The sequence below is a fragment of the Notamacropus eugenii genome, chromosome 6 (assembly GCF_028372415.1).
Source record: "Notamacropus eugenii isolate mMacEug1 chromosome 6, mMacEug1.pri_v2, whole genome shotgun sequence".
NCBI classification, from domain to species: domain Eukaryota; kingdom Metazoa; phylum Chordata; class Mammalia; order Diprotodontia; family Macropodidae; genus Notamacropus; species Notamacropus eugenii.
The window spans coordinates 46,758,811-46,777,981 of record NC_092877.1 but is presented as its reverse complement, the minus strand read 5'-3'; the positions used below and the strand labels follow the sequence as shown (position 1 = coordinate 46,777,981).

The 19,171-nt window shown below is 56.5% G+C and overlaps 5 protein-coding genes and 1 long non-coding RNA gene across 11 annotated transcripts; 4 read left to right on the top strand and 2 right to left on the bottom strand.

Moving 5' to 3' along the window:
* Nucleotides 1-505: 505 nt before the first annotated feature.
* Nucleotides 506-6,988, top strand: CCDC142 (coiled-coil domain containing 142). 3 transcript variants are annotated; one of them, XM_072619840.1, is made up of 11 exons: nt 521-609; nt 728-863; nt 974-1,885; nt 2,152-2,238; nt 2,326-2,487; nt 2,594-2,730; nt 3,159-3,272; nt 5,485-5,599; nt 5,804-5,981; nt 6,098-6,297; nt 6,496-6,988. In XM_072619840.1, the coding sequence occupies exons 2-11, from the start codon at nt 797-799 to the stop codon at nt 6,753-6,755; spliced, it is 2,232 nt and encodes a 743-aa protein (XP_072475941.1). In that variant the 5' UTR covers nt 521-609; nt 728-796; the 3' UTR covers nt 6,756-6,988. The 3 variants fall into 3 exon arrangements, with proteins under 3 accessions (XP_072475940.1, XP_072475941.1, XP_072475939.1); XM_072619839.1 differs by having other exon boundaries at nt 506-525; nt 5,485-5,981; XM_072619838.1 differs by having other exon boundaries at nt 5,485-5,981.
* On the top strand, nt 6,876-8,910 carry MRPL53 (mitochondrial ribosomal protein L53). Of its 4 annotated transcripts, none has more exons than XM_072619869.1 (5): nt 6,876-6,989; nt 7,848-7,959; nt 8,248-8,446; nt 8,531-8,643; nt 8,731-8,910. In XM_072619869.1, the coding sequence occupies exons 2-5, from the start codon at nt 7,917-7,919 to the stop codon at nt 8,844-8,846; spliced, it is 471 nt and encodes a 156-aa protein (XP_072475970.1). In that variant the 5' UTR covers nt 6,876-6,989; nt 7,848-7,916; the 3' UTR covers nt 8,847-8,910. The 4 variants fall into 4 exon arrangements, with proteins under 4 accessions (XP_072475970.1, XP_072475968.1, XP_072475969.1 ...); XM_072619867.1 differs by lacking the exon at nt 6,876-6,989 and adding an exon at nt 7,064-7,137; XM_072619868.1 differs by lacking the exon at nt 6,876-6,989 and adding an exon at nt 7,598-7,727.
* A 321-nt stretch (nt 8,911-9,231) lies between these two features.
* Nucleotides 9,232-12,738, top strand: MOGS (mannosyl-oligosaccharide glucosidase). The gene is made up of 4 exons (XM_072619837.1): nt 9,232-9,517; nt 9,610-9,839; nt 10,255-10,451; nt 10,662-12,738. Exons 1-4 carry the CDS (start codon nt 9,484-9,486, stop codon nt 12,403-12,405), a joined length of 2,205 nt encoding a protein of 734 aa, XP_072475938.1. The 5' UTR covers nt 9,232-9,483; the 3' UTR covers nt 12,406-12,738.
* A 102-nt stretch (nt 12,739-12,840) lies between these two features.
* On the bottom strand, nt 12,841-14,911 carry WBP1 (WW domain binding protein 1). The gene is made up of 4 exons (XM_072619865.1): nt 14,779-14,911; nt 14,078-14,180; nt 13,674-13,850; nt 12,841-13,525 (listed from the first exon to the last, which is right to left on the bottom strand). The coding sequence occupies exons 1-4, from the start codon at nt 14,839-14,841 to the stop codon at nt 13,017-13,019; spliced, it is 852 nt and encodes a 283-aa protein (XP_072475966.1). The 5' UTR covers nt 14,842-14,911; the 3' UTR covers nt 12,841-13,016.
* On the bottom strand, nt 14,326-17,989 carry INO80B (INO80 complex subunit B). The gene is made up of 5 exons (XM_072619859.1): nt 17,836-17,989; nt 17,264-17,465; nt 16,314-16,432; nt 16,055-16,224; nt 14,326-15,960 (listed from the first exon to the last, which is right to left on the bottom strand). Exons 1-5 carry the CDS (start codon nt 17,891-17,893, stop codon nt 15,424-15,426), a joined length of 1,086 nt encoding a protein of 361 aa, XP_072475960.1. The 5' UTR covers nt 17,894-17,989; the 3' UTR covers nt 14,326-15,423.
* Nucleotides 17,982-18,800, top strand: LOC140510930 (uncharacterized). Its single transcript, XR_011969400.1, has 2 exons — nt 17,982-18,241; nt 18,401-18,800. It is a non-coding gene; the product is annotated as an uncharacterized lncRNA (long non-coding RNA).
* Nucleotides 18,801-19,171: the final 371 nt, after the last annotated feature.

Here is a 19,171-nt window from a genome sequence, read left to right as displayed (position 1 = left end):
TAAATAAATCGGGGTACAGCAAGAACTGCGCGGGGGAAGGTGGCCCCCCCCAAAATCTGGTCTTCTCCTCTTCACGGCCTCCGCCTCCACTTTACAGCCCCTCACCCAGATGCAAGCGCCCGTCACTCTTTCGACCCGGCGCCATCTCCCGCCTCCAATGCCCCCGGAAGTAGAACGAAGCAATCACCCGCCTCCAAAGCCCAGGCCCAGACTGGGCGGGGCAGAGCTAGATGGACGAAGCTCTCGCTCTGGGGCACGCAGGCGCAAGCGCAGGCTCAGCTAGAGGCATGGCGTCACAGGGTGTCGGCTGTGGCGCACCTGGGCGGCCATTTCAGTTGGGGGCTGGGAGGTCCCTCAACGAGGCACGTGACGAGGGCAGCCTTCGTGACAAGGGCACAGAGGGCACAGGTCACAGCACACCTGGGAGGCCATCTTTGTTGGGGGCAGAAGGGAGCCAGTGGAGTGCTTGGCTACCATCTTTGTTCTTGGCAGAAGGAATTCGAATCACGTGATGCCTGGCCGTTGGTTTGTTTTCTTTTCCCTCTGTCACGTGGCCCTCTTTAATCAATTTCCGGGAGCGTCGAGGCCCAGTGGCTGCGAGGACGTGGGGTCAGTTCCCGCTCCTGTTGGGGTTGGGGTGGTCCCTTGGGGTCCCTCCTCCCGAGAACATGGCGGGGTGGGCTCCGGGGCCTGAGTGCTGTCAGGCCTTTGACGAGTGCTTTGACAGGTCGATCGCTAGGCCAGCGGCCACCCTGCCCTCGCTTCCGGCCGCACCGGCCCAGACCTCGCCGCAGCCATGTCCCGGACGTGCAGGTCGGGGGGCTCCCTGCCCCCGCTGTGGCCGCCGCCTGCCGGGGAGTCTGGTGAGAACGGGCGCCCTCTGGGAAGGTGTCTTCCGGGCGGGAGCCGGGGCGGAGCGGAGCAGGGCTGTTGGGCCGAGGGGTCAGGTCCGGAGCCCTTTCCCCTTTTTCAGGCGGCATTTGGCAAGACTGCAAACTGGAGCCAGGCCACTCGTGGCCTCCCCGAGGCCAGCTGTGGTGGACGCGGGCGGTGAAGGGGCAGGAGAGAGAGGAGCCGGACTCGGCGTGGCCCGGCCGAGCAGCCAGCCGGGCGTCCTTCTCCGGACCCCGCCTGCCCGCGGCCCTGCAGCGGCTCCGAGCAGTCCTGCTGCGGCTTCAGAGGGAGCACGAGGTGCTGCTCCTGGCCCGGAACTGCGCCCGATCCCTTCACACCACGCTGGGCTTCTTGGAAGCCCCCCAGCCCTTGGCTGCCCTGCCCCAGCTGTGCTGGGAGCTGCTTCCGCACAGCCCTCACGGGACCACCCTGCGCCTCGGGACCCACACCGACCCCCAGCTCGGGCCTCTGGCCCTTCCCCTGGCCTTGGCCACCCAGAGACTGGACCTGGCCATGGAAGAGCAGCTGAAGGTCTTGGGCCAGGCCTCCCCCAGCCCTGCCTTGGTGTCCCAGATCAGTGAACTCCTTCAGGTTCTCCCCGCCTACCATCAGATGCTGGCCGTGGCCGTGGGGGCCGTCCCCAGCGCTGCCCAGCCCTTCCCGCCCAGCCGAGTGCTCGGACTCTTGGCCAGGGAGCGGGGTCGACAAGGAGCCGAGAGGCTCTGGATGGGTCTCCAGGGATCCAAGCTTCGGACCCAGCTCCAGGAGCTTTGCAGGGAAGAACGAGAACTGCTTCCTGGGTTGTTGGGCTTGCTGGGAGATACTGGGGCCCCAGGGAGTGGTTCTCGGGGCTTGGGAGGGTCCCGGCAGCTGTGGGGCCAGTATTGGAATCTCTTCTGGGCAGCATGTGCCCAGAACCTTGGCCGGAGACTGGGCCCTTGGGAAGACCTTCAGAAAGCCGTGCAGAAGCTGAGAGAGGCACTGGATCAGGGTAGGTAACTAGAGAGAGAGGTAAAGTTTGAAAGCCTTGAGAGGGAAAGGTGCTATAACCCATTTCTTAGCTGATTGGTTAGCCTGCCCTCAGGAGTGACTGAGGGGGGTGGGTTATAGCTATTCCCTTTCCTTTCTTCCTGAGAGAATGTCTTGAGGGCCACACAGTCCCTTTTTCTCTGAGGGAGATAGGGGAGGATCTGTCTCTTTTTGTATGATTTATATGAGATCTGGGTATACATGGCTACCTCTACCCCTTTCCCGCAGCATCTCTGCCACAGGAATGTGAGAAGGAGCTGACTTCTCTGTGCCACTGTCTGCTCCGACAGGCACTGACCCAGATGTGGGACAAAGGTGAGTTGGGAAAAGTAGTGATATCAAGCCCTAAGGCAGTGAGATCATCCATATTCCAACACTGCCCCTTTGCTCCCTCTATCCTAGGTTTCTGCCGAGCCTTGGGATCTGCTCGTGGAGACCGTGGGATTATGTGTGTGTCTTGGGATGGCACCCCCTGCATGCACACTACTGACCTCTTGCAACAGCTCTTTCCTCCACTCATCTCTGCCCTTCAAGAACCAGGATCAGCTTCTTGCCAGTCTCCTGGTGAGGGCAGGCTTCAGGGAGTTGATGAGATGGCAGGCCTCTCTACTTAAGTGCCATTCTTAGGGCTGCTTTTCTGATATTTTATTTTTGTCATCCTCACCCCCAGGGTCAGGGCCATCACCTCTGGCCCTTGGGCTTTGCACTCTTCAGGCAACCACCCTCTGGCTCCTCAGCAAATGTCAGCAGCATCTGGCCTCATGGACCCCAGGACCTCTTCTGCTGTTGACCCAGAGGGAACTGCCTGTGAGTATCTCCTGTTCAGGACAAGGAGGGGATAAGGGACTGCTTTGGTCTCTGTGTTAGACCTGAGGAGGCAGAAGTGAAGGCAAAGAATGTTTGTGTGTATATTACCACGGGGAATGTCTGTTTGAAGCCTTGGTGGGGAATGATGGCACAAGTGACTTTGAGGATTTGAATATGTGAGAATCTTACCATGTGTGAGTAGTGTGATCTGGGGAAGGGAGAATCTTGGGAGTTGAGAATGATTTCAAAAGAGTATGAGCAAGGAGAATTTTCCTGTTTGTGTGACACCTAAGATTGTCATAAGGGGAATCTGTGTCTCCCAAAGGAAGTCAGTCAGAGCTTGAGGATGGATAGATTGTGATAGGGAACTTAAAGGCAGGTGAACTGTGGATCTAGTCTGAACTCTAATCTTTGTGCTTCCTCCAAAGATTCTACTCTGTGAGGCAGAGGCCCTGGCAGCACTGGTTTCTGAAGCGGCATCTGTCCTGGAACTGGACCAGCAGCTGGGAAAAGAGATTCGGAAACTGACAGCTCGGATCCAGGTGAGAACTAGAGTGATTGGGGAAGTAGGGGATGTCACTGAGAAAACAAAGTCATGGATCAAAACCAGCAGCATCTTTGAAAACTGGGATGGAACTACCTGAATGGTTAGGATTCTTCTTGATTTGTCCTCCTTTGGTGAATTCCTCCTCCATAGTTTTTTATATCCCAGTGGTGCTGAGCACAGAGCAGAGACCTGAGTGGGAAAATCATGTCCCATAAGGGACAAAATGAGGGAAGCCAGAGAGTACCTTTTTTTTTAAAAAGATGAGCCCGATTAAGACACTGTATTTGAGACAATACTAGGATCATAGGAGCTTAGAGTTAGAAAGAATTTTACAGATGGGAAAACTGAGGTGCCTGGAGAAGGGAGTTGTCCAGGGTTCCCTAGCCCATGAGTGGTAGTGCTGGGACTGGAACACAGATCCCCGGCCCATCTGTCCAGTGTTTTTTAGGTTACAGTTCATTGCAAAATGGATTTAGAGATGGCTAGATTTGTGAGAGAAGGCAGAACTGGGATTTCTCCACATAGAGGATTAAAGCAGTAGGAAGAATTACAGAACACTAGACAGCTGAGAACAGAGCCTCATGTTTTATCTGCATGTGTGGATCACAAAGAGCAAAGCCACTAGGAGACCCAGAAACTGAGAAGAAAGTAGAAGCAGCCCAGGAGAGGGAGGCTGGGGACAAGGAGGGTCCTGGGCTGGGCCTGCCAGCGAGGCTCCAGGAGAGGAGCACAGCTTTGGGAGGCCACAGTATCTGAGAACAGCATCTGTATTTCTGACTCACAGCTTAAAATCGAAGAAAACATTCTTGCTAGGGACAGTGTGCTTAATGACAGCTGGCAAAAATAAAGTTGCTTGGAGTCTTTCTGATCATTTACCTTTGTGTACTTGTCCATGTAGGAACACACATACATACGTACACACATTCTGGTTCTTTCCTTGGTTTGTACTGGTCTTTCCGTTTCTCTCTGACTTCTTCATGAAGTCACCATTTCTTAGGGGTCCCATCCTATGTTCCCTCACTCTGTCATCTATTTCCCAAGCAATGGACACCCACTTTGTTGCCAGTTCTACTACAAGAAAGTGTACTGTCAGTATTTGGGATCCGTCACTGGCTGTCTCACAGTGCTCAGTGGTGGAGAGTCCAATGGATGCAAAGGGAGGGACAGCTTCTTTAATTCTCGTAGAATTCCAGGTTGTCTCCAGAATGTTTGGACTGATTCAAAGCTCTTCTGCCTGTCTTGGTGTCCACTAATCCTTATGATAATCTCCCTAGTTCTTTTACCACAGAGCATTCCTGCCTTTTCTCGTCTACATCACTCTGGTAGCCAGGAGGTGGCACCCCAGAGTCCTTCATTGGCATTTCTTATTAGTTACTGAAGTGTTAAAAATAAGATCATGGTCATGGGTAGTTTGCACTCATTCACATCCTGGATGTGTCTGAGGTAACTGTGGCAAAGAGTGCATTGCCTTGTCTGCATTTGGCACCAAGTTCCTTATCTATACATGGTGAAATCACAGGTTCTGTTCACTCCACTCGCCCAAAAAAGGGAGAAAAAGCCATGTGGTCTGAGAGAAGGGAGCTGGGAAAGGTGCTGTGTTCTTCTCTGCCCAGAGCACATCTGGGAAATGCTAACAAGGTGGAGCATGACCAGGGTTGTGAAACCCCTGAAGATTTTGCCGTCCTAGGATCAATTGAAGGATGGAAGTGATTAGGGAAGGGAATGGTGGATTTGTTAAATGCCTACTATGTGTCGGGTACTGCACTATGTGCTTTACAATTATTCCTTTAATCCTCACCTGGTGGAGGGGGTTGCTATTATATACAGTTGATGAGGAAACTGAGGCAGAGAGGCGAAGTGGTAGCCCAGGGTCACAGGGCTTGTAAGTGGAGGCCAGATTTGAACATGACAGGTCATGTCAGAGAAGGGTTACACTTTTCTGCTTGACTCCAGAAAGGAGAACTAAGCCCAAGGAGGGGTGTTCCAAGTTGTCCTGGAGGGGTTGGAGTCTCCTCCCTGGGGATCATCAGCTAGAGGCCACTGGTTTGGGAAGGGGAATCTTTGTCAGGCCTTTTGTGCCCCTTCCAGCCTTAAGTGGCAGCATCCTGGAATTACAGGAGCCTAGGGCAAAGAAAGGGAAGCAGGACTGCCTGAGATGGAGCTGGAGCATAGCCCGGACAAAAAATCCTTTTCCACCACCCTCCCAGGTCCTGCCTGAAGAGTCTCTGTGCCTCTTCTCCCGAGAATGTTGGCGACAAGCAGCTAAGGGCTTCCAGCTCCATATGCCCCAGGGTCGTCACTGGAGGCTCAGGCTCCGATCTGGTAACTTCTACACTGGGATCTGGAATTCCCTCAACCAGTCCTCCAATAAGCCTCGTAACTTGCCCTCTATTCTTTTCTATCCTTGGTTTAGCATGTCCCTGTGTCCTCTCCCCATCCCACTTTTAGTCTCCATGGTTCTCTTCCCCACCCAAAATCATACAAAAACAATGCTGAGCTTCACTTTCTGCCCTCCCCCTTCCCCAGAACTCCCCAGCATCCCCAGTGACTATGCAGAGTTGGTAGTGGGAGCTGTTCTGGGGCCTGTGCTGCATGGGGTACAGGGAATGCCCCGTCAGGCCCAAGAGCCCCCACTCACACAAGCCTTGACTGCACTTTTGGACGCCTGGCTCAACCACATTCTCACTCAGAAGATCCGGTTCAGGTAGGCCTGGAATGGGGCAGAGGGTGGAATAAATGTGGGAAGTCCAGGAGTGGGAGAAAGATGGGCTAGGAAGAGGAAGAGTTGGGTCTAGGCTCTGACCTTGCTGTGGCCCTCAGCCTGCAGGGGGCACTGCAGCTGAGGCAGGACTTTGCATTGGTTCGGGGTCTGCTGGAAGAGGAGCAGTGGGGTCTGGCCCCTGAACTTCGTCAGGCTTTGCTCAGCCTTGGCGTCTTCCAGCGGGCAGATGGGGCCCTGTTGTGTCTACTGCAGCAGCCAGTGCCTAGGAGCCGTACCTCCAGAGGGCCCTTATGCTGTTGTGAGTCTTTCTTATGACCATCTCAAGGCCATAGTATCTATTCCACACAAGCTATCCCATCTCAGCCTCTGTCTTATACCTCTGGCCTCTGGACCCATCAAGCTGTCCCCTAGCTCCCTCTTCTGTCCACAGAAATTTGCCTGTCACCCTCACACTCATTTACCAACATGTTCTTCACCTTACCCCTCTTCTCACTAGGTTCCTGTAACAAGACCCAGACTCCCGAACTACCCAGTAGCAGCCTCAACAGCCTAGAGAACCTAGAAACACCTCCCCTGCATCCTGGAGTTACTCTAGTTCAAACGGCTCAACTTCTCAGTTCTCTTCAGGGTGGAGGACCCAGCCCAGAGGCTTACCTGGCAGGCAGCCAGCAGGCCTGGCTGTCCCTTCGGCAGCACCGACCTCCACGGTGGCATTTGCCTGGCTTTCTTTGCATGCGGACTAGTCCTGAACCCTGATAATAGAATGTGGAAACTGGAAAAATATACAGAGGCCAGAACAAGCCCAAAGGAGCCTAGAAATCTTTGACACCAGCGTCTGAACCAAGTCCAGAGGAGCTTAGAACTTCTAACAAGGGGAAGCTTGGAGCCAAGTCTGGAATCAAAGTGGAGAGGCATCTAGAGGAGCTCATTACCCAGAACCAACATGAGCCCAGGGTCTGCAGCCATATATCAAGAGCCTGGAACCCAAAGGTGCATAGGGTTTGAGAGTCTCAGCTATAAATCCAAAGAAATTTGAGCCCAGGTTGTATGGGCCTAAAGAGTGAGAACCTCATGCCCTAGTCTACACATAAGTAACTCTGCAGCAACAGAAGGGGAGGAACTAGAAAATTCTGCATATGTAAGTGTCAAGAGCTGCCCCCATCTTCCAACTCTTTGCCCCCAACACCTCAGGGCCGATGTGCCCTTTCTAAACTTGACAAAACCAGTCCTTCTCTCCTTGCCACAGACAAGGTACTATTTTCACATGTCAGATGTTTATTAAGCACTTAGCTGTGCATGATCTTGTACTAGGTGACCAGGGAGATGAGAATGGAATGGGGTTCCTGCTCTCCTTTAGCTCACAGCCTATTGGGAAAGAAAGAATGGATACAGGCAGATAGCATAGTGATGAAATTTAAAGACCTGGAGTTGGACAATTTGGGTTTGCATCTTGACTGCTTGATTGTTTAGGATCTCCTTTCCATCACCTGGCAAATTACTTCATTCTCCTGGCTTCAGTTTCCTGATCCTTAAAATGGGCAATTGGATAGTTATCCAGGTATCCTCCAAATGCTCAAGCATAAGGCACACCAGATATGTTAAAAGAGAAATGAAAGTGAGATGACTTCCAGTTGAGTGGATAAGGAACGGGATTTAAACTGGGCCTTTAAGTATGCAGATTTCTGCACCTCCTGGAAACAGAGAATGATGTGAGCAAAGCCTGCTGAGGTAAGAAAGTGGTACAGCTGTTTGTGGAACAGTGATTGGTTTGGACAGGGCAAAGGTAGGTTTGATTCAGGTTCTTGGCAGGGTTTAATGCCTGGCTGAAGTTTGGACTTTGTCCCACAGATCTTGAGCAGAAATTGGAAAATTTTGAGCAGAGGCTTTTTAAAAGATGAATCTGGCAGCATCTCCCGGATGGTGAACAGTGCTGCCAGGAAGAGTGGTTGCCACAGCAAAGGTGATGAGAACTTAGATAGAAGTTGGCGGCCAAGGGGTGGAAAGGAGGAGGGTAGGACTAGTGTCTGGCCCCACCTGGGGGTGTGGGGTGAGGGAATGGTGCTGCGGATAAGCCAGAGGAGCAAGAGACCGCCACGAACTTGGTTTCATACCGAGATGTCATTATTACAAGACCGAGAGATATCAGGAGCCGGTGGAGGGCATCAGGCCTGACCAGGGCACGTAGGGCGGGCTCCCAGTCCGCGAAGGCGAAGACCATCCCGGCCTTAAACTCCTCACCTCTTTTCAGGGAGCGTGGGGGCGTGGTCTCCCTCCGGCCCCGCCCCCTCGCGGGCCCTGGGCGCGGACTACGTTTCCCAGCATGCTGCGTCTAACGCAGTTCTGCAGGGCGCCATGGCCGGGGCTGCGGGAAGGAAGCTGGGGCTGCAGTCGGTTAAGCGAGTGCTGGTTCGTTTCTGCCCCTTTGAGAGCAACGTGGAGGCGACGAGGTAACGGGAGGCTCCCGATCCCCTGCCCCGTCCGCCTTCCCCGGGTTCCCTCTTAATCCTTCTGCTTTTTCCTCCCGATCGCAGGAAATTCCTCCAGGCTGTGAGCAGTGAGAAGGTGCGCACCTCCAACCTCAACTGCACTGTGCAGGTGGATGTGCGGCACGACGGCTCCGAGCCCTGCGTGGACGTGCTCTTCGGTGCGTCCGAGCCCGGCCCCCTGCCCTGCTCTGCCCCCGCCCCAGCCCTTAGGCCTCCCCGCTTGACCGCCGCTTTTCTCTCTCCAGGAGACGGGGACCGGCTGATCCTCCGCGGCGCCCACCTCACGGCGCAGGAGATGCTCGCAGCCTTCGATTCCCGGGTCCAGGCCAAGAGCCGAACCTCTGCCGGGGACAAGGGGTGAGGCCCTTGGCCTCCGGGGAGGTGGGGGGCGGGGGCTGGAACAAATAAAAGCAAGTCTTAGCGGTCTCGGCCTAACCCTGTGTGTCTGTCCGGAACGCGGGAGGGCAAGGAGGCTGCGGCACCGAGAAGCTCGGAGTGCGAGCCGGTGGGCGGGGCGTATGCGTCACTTCCTCCCTCGCTGGCTCACGGACTTCCGACCTACTTGGCTGCCGGTTTGTGGCGGTCTCCTTACCCATCTGGTGGCCTCTGCGTCCAGCATGGCACGGGGCGAACGCAAGCGCCGGGCAGGGCCTCCCGCGGACCTCCCCGGGCCTCGAGCTCCGGACAAGGCGGGCCGGGGCGGGGCGGGCAGGAGGCGGGAGGGCCGGGTAGGGGCGGGGCCGGGTGCGGGGCCCCGGCGGTCTGGGGGCAGAGCTGGGGATCGGGGACCTGGGGCCGCGGCGCTGGCCGCCCTGGGCCTGGCGTTGGCGCTGGGCCTGGGCCTGGGCTTGTCGTGGCACGGGATCCTGGCATGGCAGCGGGCGAGGCGCGCTGTCACCCTGCACCCGGCGCCGCCCGCCTTGCTGCCCAACAGCTCCAGCGCCGCGGTCGCCCCTGACCTCTTCTGGGGCACCTACCGGCCGCACGTTTACTTCGGCATGAAGACCCGCAGCCCGCGGGCACCGGTCACTGGTAACCGAGGGAGGGCCGGGCAGGGCAGAGGGACAAGCGTGGGGTGGGGGGAAGGACCAGCCGCTGACCCCCACCCACCCGGTGCCCCCCAGGCCTCATGTGGTTGCAGCAGGGGACTCCCCCAGGAATGCATGGCCAGCTCCGGCACACGTGCGAGCAGGGCGACGGTATGGGTCCCTACGGCTGGGAGCTGCACGACGGTGTGAGCTTCGGGCGGCAGCGGCTGCACGACAGCCCCCTCCTGCTCACCACCGAGTTTGTGAAGAGGCCCGGCGGCAGCCACGGCGGGGACTGGAGCTGGAGGATCACGGCCGAGCCTCAGGTCGGCCCGTGCCCTCCAAACCCGGGCTGCGAATTTAGAGTAGAAGGGGACCGGACGGGTGGGACTAGAAGCTAGAAGAGTCTTTCAGATTCTGGCCCCCTTCTCAGCATTCTGTGCAGCCTTTGTGTCCTGGAAGGGCTGATCCTTCACCTTCACTCCTAGCCCCCCTCCCAAGTAGCCGCCCTGGTTTCTCTTGCATCCCCTTCTCCTGACTCTCCCCCCACGACTACTGCTAATGCTGCCACATCACATTTTGATTATGATTCAGAACCAGTTATTTTCCTTGAGTTTTCCCATCCGTAACACCAGGGTCAGGGATGGGTAACGATCTTTTTCCTACTTTTCAGTCCCTTGGGGCCGTGATACATTTTAACCAGTATTTGACATCACCTGTTCCCGATTTCCTTCCTTTTAGACGGCAGAGGGCTCCGTGGCTCCTTTGCTCTCCTTGTTCTTCTATGTGGCCACTGATGGGCAGGGGACAGTGAGGCCAGATCCTGGGACTGAGGGGCAACTGAATGACATTCATGGCCACACTGAGGAGCTTGGGGACTTCCGGCTCATCCTTCTTCCTCCTACCAATGTCAAAGGGACAGCCTTGAAACATGGCAGGTAATGGCAGGATCATCCTCTCCCTCAAGCCGTTTGGTAGCCCAGGAGTCTTTAACTTTGAATCTAGTTCCTCCTGCCATGCCTGGTCTCTCTGCTCCTCAGGGATCCTGGTCCATCTCTCTGTTGTGTCCTTTCCTGTCAACCCAGGAACCTTCTATTCCCCTCAAGTACCTTTCTCCCACCTGACTTGTATCCTCCTGTCTTTTATAGCTACAACATTCTCTGGATGCCCAGCCCAGGGCTGCAGTTGTTAACAGAAGCTGTGAAGAACCGTCTAAATCGATGGTTCCAGCATCGGCCCCCCGGGGGTTCCCCAGAGCGATACCTGGGGCTGCCTGGATCCCCTCAGTGGGAAGGGGAAAGCCCCCAATCAGACCACAAGGTCCAAGGACAGGTTGTGGTCCAGCAGCTGACCCTAAAGCCCCCCTTCCGAGTTGAGCTGGTTTTTGAATCAGGAAGCGTGGGCTTGGGAGAATCCCGTCCTGGAGGTCGTCTGGCTGGGCCAGTACTGTCCCAGGCCCTGGATACCCATGCTGCAGCCTTCACTGACCGATTTGAGAAGACGTTTCGTCTGGGAGCACGAGGCCTGAGTTCAGGAGAGCAGGCACTGGGCCGAGCAGCCCTAAGTGGGCTCTTGGGAGGCTTTGGCTATTTCTATGGACAGGGCCTGGTGTTACCAGATCCTGGGGATGAAGGGCCTGAGGATCCAGCCACATTCCCGTCCCTTTTTCCTCCTACCCCACTCTTTACAGCTGTCCCCTCAAGATCCTTCTTCCCTCGTGGCTTTCTGTGGGATGAAGGTTTCCACCAGCTTGTTGTGCAGCGATGGGAACCACGTTTGACTCGGGAGGTCCTGGGCCACTGGCTTGGGCTGCTTAATGCTGATGGCTGGATCGGGCGAGAGCAGGTGCTAGGAGAAGAGGCCAGGGCCCGTGTGCCCCCACCTTTCCTGGTACAGAGGGCAGCTCATGCCAACCCGCCCTCTCTCTTGCTGCCTGTGATGCGCATGCTGGACATTGGAGACGCTGCTGACTTGGACTTCTTACGTACAGCTTTCCCCCGCCTCCAGGCCTGGTTCTCTTGGCTTCAGCAAAGCCAGGCAGGCCCTCTCCCTCTGTCTTACCGCTGGCGAGGACGGGACCAAGCTGCTGCTGGTCTGCTGAACCCTAAGACATTGCCTTCAGGCCTGGATGACTATCCTAGGGCGTCACACCCATCACCAGATGAGCGGCATTTGGACCTGCGCTGCTGGGTGGCTCTTGGTGCCACTGTGCTGGCCCGACTGGCACAAAAGCTCGGTGAGACCCAGACAGAGACTGAGCTGGCTGAGCTTGCAGCCAAACTGAGGGATGAGAATGGTCTGGACTCGTTGCACTGGGCCCCTGAATTGGGGGCCTTTGCTGATTTTGGGAATCATACAGGAGCTGTTCGCCTTTCAAGGGGTCCACAGGGGCTGGTACGCGTGGTAGGTCGCCCTCCTCCCCACCTACAGTATGTTGATGCACTGGGCTACGTCAGCCTCTTTCCACTGCTCCTCAGACTACTGAGCCCTGACTCTCCACACCTGGGACCCCTGCTGGACCTGCTGGCAGACAGCCGGCAGTTGTGGAGTCCTTTTGGTTTGCGATCATTGTCTGTCTCCAGTCCTCTCTATGGACAGCGCAACACTGAGCATGACCCCCCATACTGGCGAGGGGCTGTTTGGTGTAATATCAACTACCTAGCACTGGGTGCTCTGGATCACTATGGGCACCTGGAGGGCCCCCACCAAGCCCGTGCATCTCAACTGCATGCCCAACTTCGAACTAATCTTGTGGGAAATGTGTGGCGCCAGTACCGTGATACAGGCTTTTTGTGGGAACAGTACAGTGATCGAGATGGTCATGGCATGGGCTCCCGGCCTTTCCAGGGCTGGACCAGCCTTGTCCTCCTTGCTATGGCTGAGGACTACTGATCTTCACCAGTCCTCCAAACTCCCCTATCCATGTCAACTCAGGACCAACTCCCTGGCCAGCCTTCCCCAAATTACAACCACCTGTACTAGACCTGCCAGGAACTGACTGATCCACCATTCCCACAGTCCCTCTTTGCTGCTGCTGGGGGTCAAGAGCCTCATGTGTGATGCAGGGGAGGGGAGACAGGGTGGGTTCTTCTGCTTCAGAGCTCCCGGTCCCATGCCTGGAACTCTTCATCTCAGGTGTTGCCCCACCCATCTCCATAGTCTTAGTGGCAGGTGGTGGTGAAGTCAAGAGTTTATTTTTCTAAAATAAAAGTTGCTTTCCTGTGACTTCTGGTCAATTATGTTGATCCCCTATTCTCTTCTAAACTGCCTTTGAATCTTTTCCTGCCTTTAATCCAAAGCTTAAAATAATTCAAATTCACACTTGGATAGTTAAATCTCTTTAATAAGGAGACCTGAGGTGTTGGGTATGTGTATGGGAAGGGCAACCACCACTCTTCCTATATGCAATTGCTGCAGCCAGAATCCCTTCCCCCAGGGGCCAGAGTTTCCTAACCCTTTTCTGGCTGACACCATCAGGGATGAGAAAGCCAAATTCCAGGTCCTCACAGAGCACAGCTCTGCCTGGGCCCAGGCCCTTCAGAAGAGACTGGGAATTCGCAAGGAACAGGATCAGCAGAGGCTGTATTTGGGGAACAGACACTGCTATCCTGGAGTGGGAGTGGCCCTGCCCACCCCAGTTTGGCAAGACCCTGGTCAACTAGACCATGGCAGGTACCAGGGCACAGCTCAATTCCTGAATCCCCAGTCAGCCTGCGATGGCGGCAGGACCGATTTGGGTGTGCTGGACTCTCCCCTTCCCCTATATTCCCAGGCTCACCCTGGACAACCACCCCAGCCCCACTCTGGAATTCTACCCCATGTGGGTGGGTCCTGGAAGAGGTCCCTACAGGACCAGGTGGGGTGGGGGGGCAGCTGGAGGCACAGGAACAGCTGGTACAATCGCTGGAGCTGGGTGATGGGGGCCCAGGGGCCACACTGTATGGGGGAGGTGGGGTTCCAGGGCGGCAAGCTACATCCTCATAGGCAGGAAGCTTGAAGGAGGTGAGAAGGCCTGAAAACAGAACAGAAAAGTCAGGGCCACAAGTGACTGGCCACATAGAGGAATGGGAGGTGGTCATTACCCAGGCCAAGTGGGATAAGGTTGCATAAGAAAACCCGAGTGTCTAACCCCCTTGGAAACCTTAAGGTCAGTGGCTTACGCAAGTCAAGCACAGAGCCCCCTGGCCCGGGCCCACTGCCATGGTAAGCTCCGTGATACGCTAACAGGTTGATTTCACGCTGGCGTTGTTGCTGCTGCAGGCGGAGTTTGGCTCTACGATGGCGGAAGGCACAGCAGCAGCTAAAGAGGATGAGGATGGTCCAAAGCAGCCAGAACCCTGTTGGGGTGAGGGGTGAGGGGAAGGCGTGAGAAGTTTCAGGGAAAGGCCCAGGAGAGCTGAAGGCTGCAGCCATGGGGAAGGATGTTCCTAGGACACAGGTGAAGGGTCGATAGGCGGAGGGACGAGGGGAGACATCCCTGTGCAATCCCAGGCGGCCCCCTGGGACAATAAAGGACCATCTTCCTTTGTCAGGGAAGGGAGGGGAGGCTCCCTGGGACACTCACACCAGAGCTCATAGTAGTAGGTGCAGCAGCCAGTCTCTCCACAGCAGTGGCCACTCTCACAGACATAGGGCTGATTGTTCACTCCCGGGCATAGCTCCCTAAGCTAGGAGGAGGAAACGGGAGTCAGAGGAAACAACAGTGGGAAGGGGAGGGCACTCAACCCATCGACTTTAACAAAGCAGAGATTAGACTTCTCTTATCACCACCGGGCACAACTGAAGCAACGCGGAAAAACTGCACAAGCCACATTTCCTTGGACATAAGCAAAGAACTTTTAATTATTAGAGCTGTCCAGCAGTGAGGATCATGGCAACAAGAGGAGCTCCGACGTCGGCAGGATCACGGCCAGGGACGGGAAGCTCGCTCCTAGCCGCAAAGCCTCCCCAACCTCCCCCCACCTCCTTCGACGAGCCTGAGAGGCCGCACAAGGCCACCGTTCACAGAAGCCCCCGGGCGGGATGCCTGCCCCCCAGCTCCCAAGACATGGCCATCCCTCTCCCCTGAGTTCTGAGACCAAACGGGTGACAAAAAACAGAAGCTAGATGGGCCACACCTATCGCGACACCCGTGCTTCCCAATGGGCAAATAAAAGGGCACTTTCGGGTGTTCTCAGTTCCAGTAGGGAGCCAGCCTGAGGACGGGACCACCTATCGCGACAGGTTTCTGGCCTGTCGCGACAGCCGATACTAGCTTCACGATACCTGCCGCACCCGGAGAGCCCCCCAAGTTTCGTGGCTGCCGTTCCCGGGACCGGCCCGCTCCATGTTGCTGCCTACAGGCCCGGGCGGGCAACTGCCACCTCCGCCGCCGGCCAACCTGCCACTGCTTTCCGGACCACAACCACCATAGTCCCGGCCCAGGCCATAGCTGCCACCGCCGCCATCGCTACCCGGACTCACAGCTACCAAGCCTCAGCACCTCAGCCAATCAGCAACGGTGTTGCGTCAGCTTGCCACCAACCAGGAGCCGCTTCTTGAGGATCGGCCAATGGGGACAGCCTTCTAAGGCACTTCCGGAGACCAATGCGCTGCCGCGTCTCCACCATTCTCCCAGACAACAGGAGCCCAGAGACAAAGAGTGAAGAAGCAATAGCCCCAAGACTATGATCGGCAGCATCAACAACCAATGGAAGGCCTTAGCCCCGCCTCGTGGGAACCAAGTCCACCAATTAACGTTCAGAGCCTCAAGAGAAGGTCGCTTTTTCGGAAAACAGTCTCGAAGGATTGGCCGAGCTTCGCTCAGCAACAGGGGCAGGAGGAGGGAGAAAGGGGAGCCCGAGGCGGAGATCGGGGGAGGACAGTGAGGCCGCGGTGTCTGGGTAAGGGAGGGGGGGAGGGCAGGAGTCCTCAGGTGGCCACCAGGGGGCTCGGCGGGGCAGCCCCGGCGCCCTCGGGCAGCCCGAGCTGCAGCTGCAGGTTGAGGCGGTAGCACTGCAGGCTGCAGAGGGGCTGGCCCGTGCGCGAGCAGGCGTAGCGCCGCGGGTGGGGGCAGCCCGGGACGGAGCAGCGGGGGCGAGGGCCAGGTGGCGCAGGGGGCGGTGAGGCGGGCGCCGGCGTGGGCACGCCCACGGGGAAGGAGAGGGTGGCCCCGCGCGCCCCGCTGCTGTAGCGGACCATGGGCGTGGCGGCCGGCGGCCGGCCTCCGCGGCGCTCCCCGCGCGCGCCCCCTCGGCCGCCGCGGCTGCTGGGGGCGGCCGTCTTGGTGAGCCTCTCGATGGTCTGGTTCTTGTGCTCCTCGGCCCGGCGCGCCGCCTGCAGGCGCCTCTTCCGGGCTCGCTCCTCCCGCTTCATCAGCATCTCCTCGGTGAGAGCCGGCGTGCCCGAGGCCGCCGGCAGGGCCAGCATGGGCGAGGGCTGGCTGCGGGCCTTCTGCAGCAGGGCTCTCTACGGGACACCGGGGAGGGAGGGGGGGCGGTCAGAGCCCAGCCGGCCAGGCAGCCCAGCCCCTCCCCCCGCCCTCCGGGGACACCCCTCCCACCTGTCGGGCCGTGAGCAGCCGCTCGTTGATCTCCTTCTTCAGGTCCCCGTTGTCGTCCAGCTCCCCCTTCTCCAGGGCGTCCAACCAGCGCTGTTCTTCTTCATCCTCTCTGCCTCCCAAGCCTCCAGCCAAGTCCCCGAGAGGGGAAGGGGACAGGTTACTGTCTTCATCTGCGGACAAAAGTGCAGGTCACACAGTTTACCCCAAACCAGCCGAGCCTCCCGGCAACAGTTAATCCCCCAGCCCCCGAATCTCTCACCCAGCCAGGCTCGGTACTGCTCAATGGGGACCCCTTCCATTGGCTCTTCTTCATTGTCCACAACCATGAGTGGAGAAGGGGACCGGGGCTCCTCAGGGATCACAGTGAAGGTGGGAACGCTGCAGATGAAGGACCCCGCCCAGAACTCAAGTGAGAAACCTGGTCAGCCTCGGCCTTTGCCTTAACCCTTCCCTCTTGTCTAGCCTAAACTGCCTTTCCTTCCTGGCTCCTCCTTATGAGCACCTTTCCTGCCCTCCACATTCAGGATATCAAGTTAAGTCAACAAGTCAGATCAATGGGCATTCATTTATTAAGCACCTTCTTTTCGACAGGCACTGTGCTAGGTGCTAGGTGTCCAAAGAAAAGCAGAAACAGTATCTGCTTTCAAGCAGGAGCTCAAGTTCTAATGGATACTGTATCCTCCAGCCCAGTCTCCTGCCTCTTCCCACAGTCTCATCCACCACAGAGACACCTTGGACTCCTTTTAGCGCTATAGATAGAGCTTAGAATCAGCAAAACTCATCTTCATGAGTTCAAATCCAGCCTCGGACCCTTACTAGCTGTATGACCCGGGCAAGTCATTTCACCCTGTCTGCCTCAGTTTCCCCATCTGTCAAATGAGCTGGAGAAGGAAATGGCACAGCACTCCAGTAATTTTGCCCAAATGGGGTCAAGAGTCAGACACGACTGAAACAACTGGCCTCACCTCAAAGGTCAGCCAGACCCTCCTCCCAGTCTAAATACGGAGGGACCTCTTTGACTTTCCATAACTCCTTGATCTCCAACACCACTATGCAGTATTGTCATACTGGGAGCTAATTCCTTGCCTCCGAAAGGACATACAACACCAACACAGTGCCAGTCTGGGAAGTCATCACTGCTCATAACATCACAGGATCTCGAGCTCTCCTGGCACCCCAAATCAGAGAGACACACCCACTCGCACTCACCTTTTGGTGCCCAGGACCTGGCCTCCCAGCTTGATCCTGAGCTTAAGCTGGGCTGGAGCTTGGGCAGGGCCCGAGGCAGCGCTGAGGAGGGGGGGGCCGGGCCCTTCCTCCTGGTGCTGTTTCTTCTTGTGTTTTTTCTTGTGCTTCTTATGCTTCTTCTTGTGGCCGCCGTGGCTGTGGCCACTCAGTTCCAGCTCTTCCCCTGGGGGTCAGCGCCATTAGCTGGGGGTCCGGGCAGGGGCAGCACCAGAGGCACGAAACTTGGGCAGGCGCCGGGGGGGGGGGCCTTTCCCGGGAACTGGGGGGCGGGGAGGGGATGGAAGGGGGGCCGTGGGTAGGGCGAGCCGTCTCCATGGCAACCAGAGGCGCCACTGGGGGAGGTGGGAGAGGAAGAGTGCCCGTTGCCATGGAGATCGCGCGCAAGTTGGCCCAGTCCTACCACCCCAGACGGGCCCGACCTGTAAGGGCTCCTAGAAGAAAGCGTTTCGGACTCCCACCCTCACTGCCCCCCGCAAGCCCTCACCTGCGAACCCAGGGACTCTGGGAGGCGGGCCCCTTCCCACACCACCTACCGGGCTCTGACCCCTCGGCGGCCCCAGAGGCACCTCCGCGTCTCCACAGCTTGCTCATGGGCAGCAGTAGCTGATAGGGACTGGAAAAGACCGAGATACACGCGAACGACCACCTTCCGCCCCGCGGAAGCTCTGCTTCCGGAAATGGAATCACTCCCCTTCCGCTCGTGCCCTGGGCTGTCAGCCATCATTGTGCGGGGCCGACCCGGCTCCCAAAAGCCTCCCCCGGAGAAACTGAGCCAGTTCTTGGGGCTCCAACTTGGTTCCACTCCGCCGCCGGGGGGGCGGGGCTGGGGAGAGACTCCAGGCCCAGACGATCCACTTGCGGCACGCGCACACGCCCGAATCATCCTTCAAACTCCACGGTCCCGTAGACCTGAAACACGCGTCTTTACCGCAACCTTGGGTGAGAGGTTTTGTGCTCAAACCGGTGGAAATGAACCCTTATTCCTAAGGCAGATTTTTGCTGATTAAAAAAAAAAGTATAATTTTTAAAAATTGTTAAAAATGCTTTTTTAACCAAGCCTATGAAATAGGAAGTTCAAGTGTCATTCCCATTTTACAGATAAGAAAACTGAGACCAACTGTCCACTTGAATCGTACCTCGGCTCACCCATCTAGGGAACGTGGGGGTAGATGTACCCCAAATCGAAAAATGCAGGGCGTTATCTGAATGCCACTTTGCCTCCACACTAGTTTTGCAACTATTAAAGCCTCTAAACTAAGCTATTACAGCTTAAAATGGCACTCAGATATGTGGGACACTATGCACGGATGTGGTGTGCTTTTTGCTAGAGACCGAGACCCGAAGACAGAAACAAGAATTCTTCACGTACAGACTCTCTCAACCCAGGGCTCTTTCCAATAATTCAAGTCGAGCTCCCGAGGATTGAGACGGTTGGTTTTTACATGTTTCCCCAGCGCTTAACATAAACAGGCGCTTAATAAAAGCTTGTTGATCTGGATATCTGATTTTTCATCTCAGTTTTCTCGTCTGTAGAATGAGAAGATAGATGTCTAATATCCGTATTCTTCCTCATACCCATTCCAGCTTCTTTGTGTGAACGCACAAGCGCGAGAGCTGGGACTGTTTTTGCTTTTCTTTATATCCCTGGTGTTTAGCACATAGTAGGCGCTTTACCGATTCTGGTGACTTCACATAAAGCCCTTGTATAATCACCACCCTGCCCACGTGCGTATACCTGCACTCAAGTACACACAATCAGAGCCACGCTCCCCTCATTCCTGCGTTCCCCTGTACGTACATTCACAGCGGAACCTACACTGCCGAGTTTTCAACCATACCTGGGACTTCCCAGATTTTCACTTTCTGCAT

Coding starts and splice junctions, on each gene's coding strand:
- WBP1 (XM_072619865.1), bottom strand. CDS start 14,841: ATGGAGCGGGCCGGTCCCGGGAACGGCAGCCACGAAACTTGGGGGGCT. Junction 13,851..14,077: donor CTACTACTATGAGCTCTGGT/GTGAGTGTCCCA, acceptor TCACCCCAACAG/GGTTCTGGCTGCTTTGGACC. Junction 13,526..13,673: donor GGGCTCTGTGCTTGACTTGC/GTAAGCCACTGA, acceptor TTCTGTTTTCAG/GCCTTCTCACCTCCTTCAAG.
- MOGS (XM_072619837.1), top strand. CDS start 9,484: ATGAAGACCCGCAGCCCGCGGGCACCGGTCACTG. Junction 9,518..9,609: donor CCCGCGGGCACCGGTCACTG/GTAACCGAGGGA, acceptor GGTGCCCCCCAG/GCCTCATGTGGTTGCAGCAG. Junction 9,840..10,254: donor GGATCACGGCCGAGCCTCAG/GTCGGCCCGTGC, acceptor CCTTCCTTTTAG/ACGGCAGAGGGCTCCGTGGC.
- CCDC142 (XM_072619839.1), top strand. CDS start 797: ATGTCCCGGACGTGCAGGTCGGGGGGCTCCCTGCCCCCGCTGTGGCCG. Junction 2,731..3,158: donor TGACCCAGAGGGAACTGCCT/GTGAGTATCTCC, acceptor CTTCCTCCAAAG/ATTCTACTCTGTGAGGCAGA. Junction 3,273..5,484: donor AACTGACAGCTCGGATCCAG/GTGAGAACTAGA, acceptor CCACCCTCCCAG/GTCCTGCCTGAAGAGTCTCT.
- MRPL53 (XM_072619869.1), top strand. CDS start 7,917: ATGGTGAACAGTGCTGCCAGGAAGAGTGGTTGCCACAGCAAAG. Junction 8,447..8,530: donor AGCAACGTGGAGGCGACGAG/GTAACGGGAGGC, acceptor TCCCGATCGCAG/GAAATTCCTCCAGGCTGTGA. Junction 8,644..8,730: donor CTGCGTGGACGTGCTCTTCG/GTGCGTCCGAGC, acceptor TTCTCTCTCCAG/GAGACGGGGACCGGCTGATC.
- INO80B (XM_072619859.1), bottom strand. CDS start 17,893: ATGAGCAAGCTGTGGAGACGCGGAGGTGCCTCTGGGGCCGCCGAGGGG. Junction 16,433..17,263: donor CAGGTCCTGGGCACCAAAAG/GTGAGTGCGAGT, acceptor CTTCATCTGCAG/CGTTCCCACCTTCACTGTGA. Junction 15,961..16,054: donor GGCTGCTCACGGCCCGACAG/GTGGGAGGGGTG, acceptor GGTGTCCCGTAG/AGAGCCCTGCTGCAGAAGGC.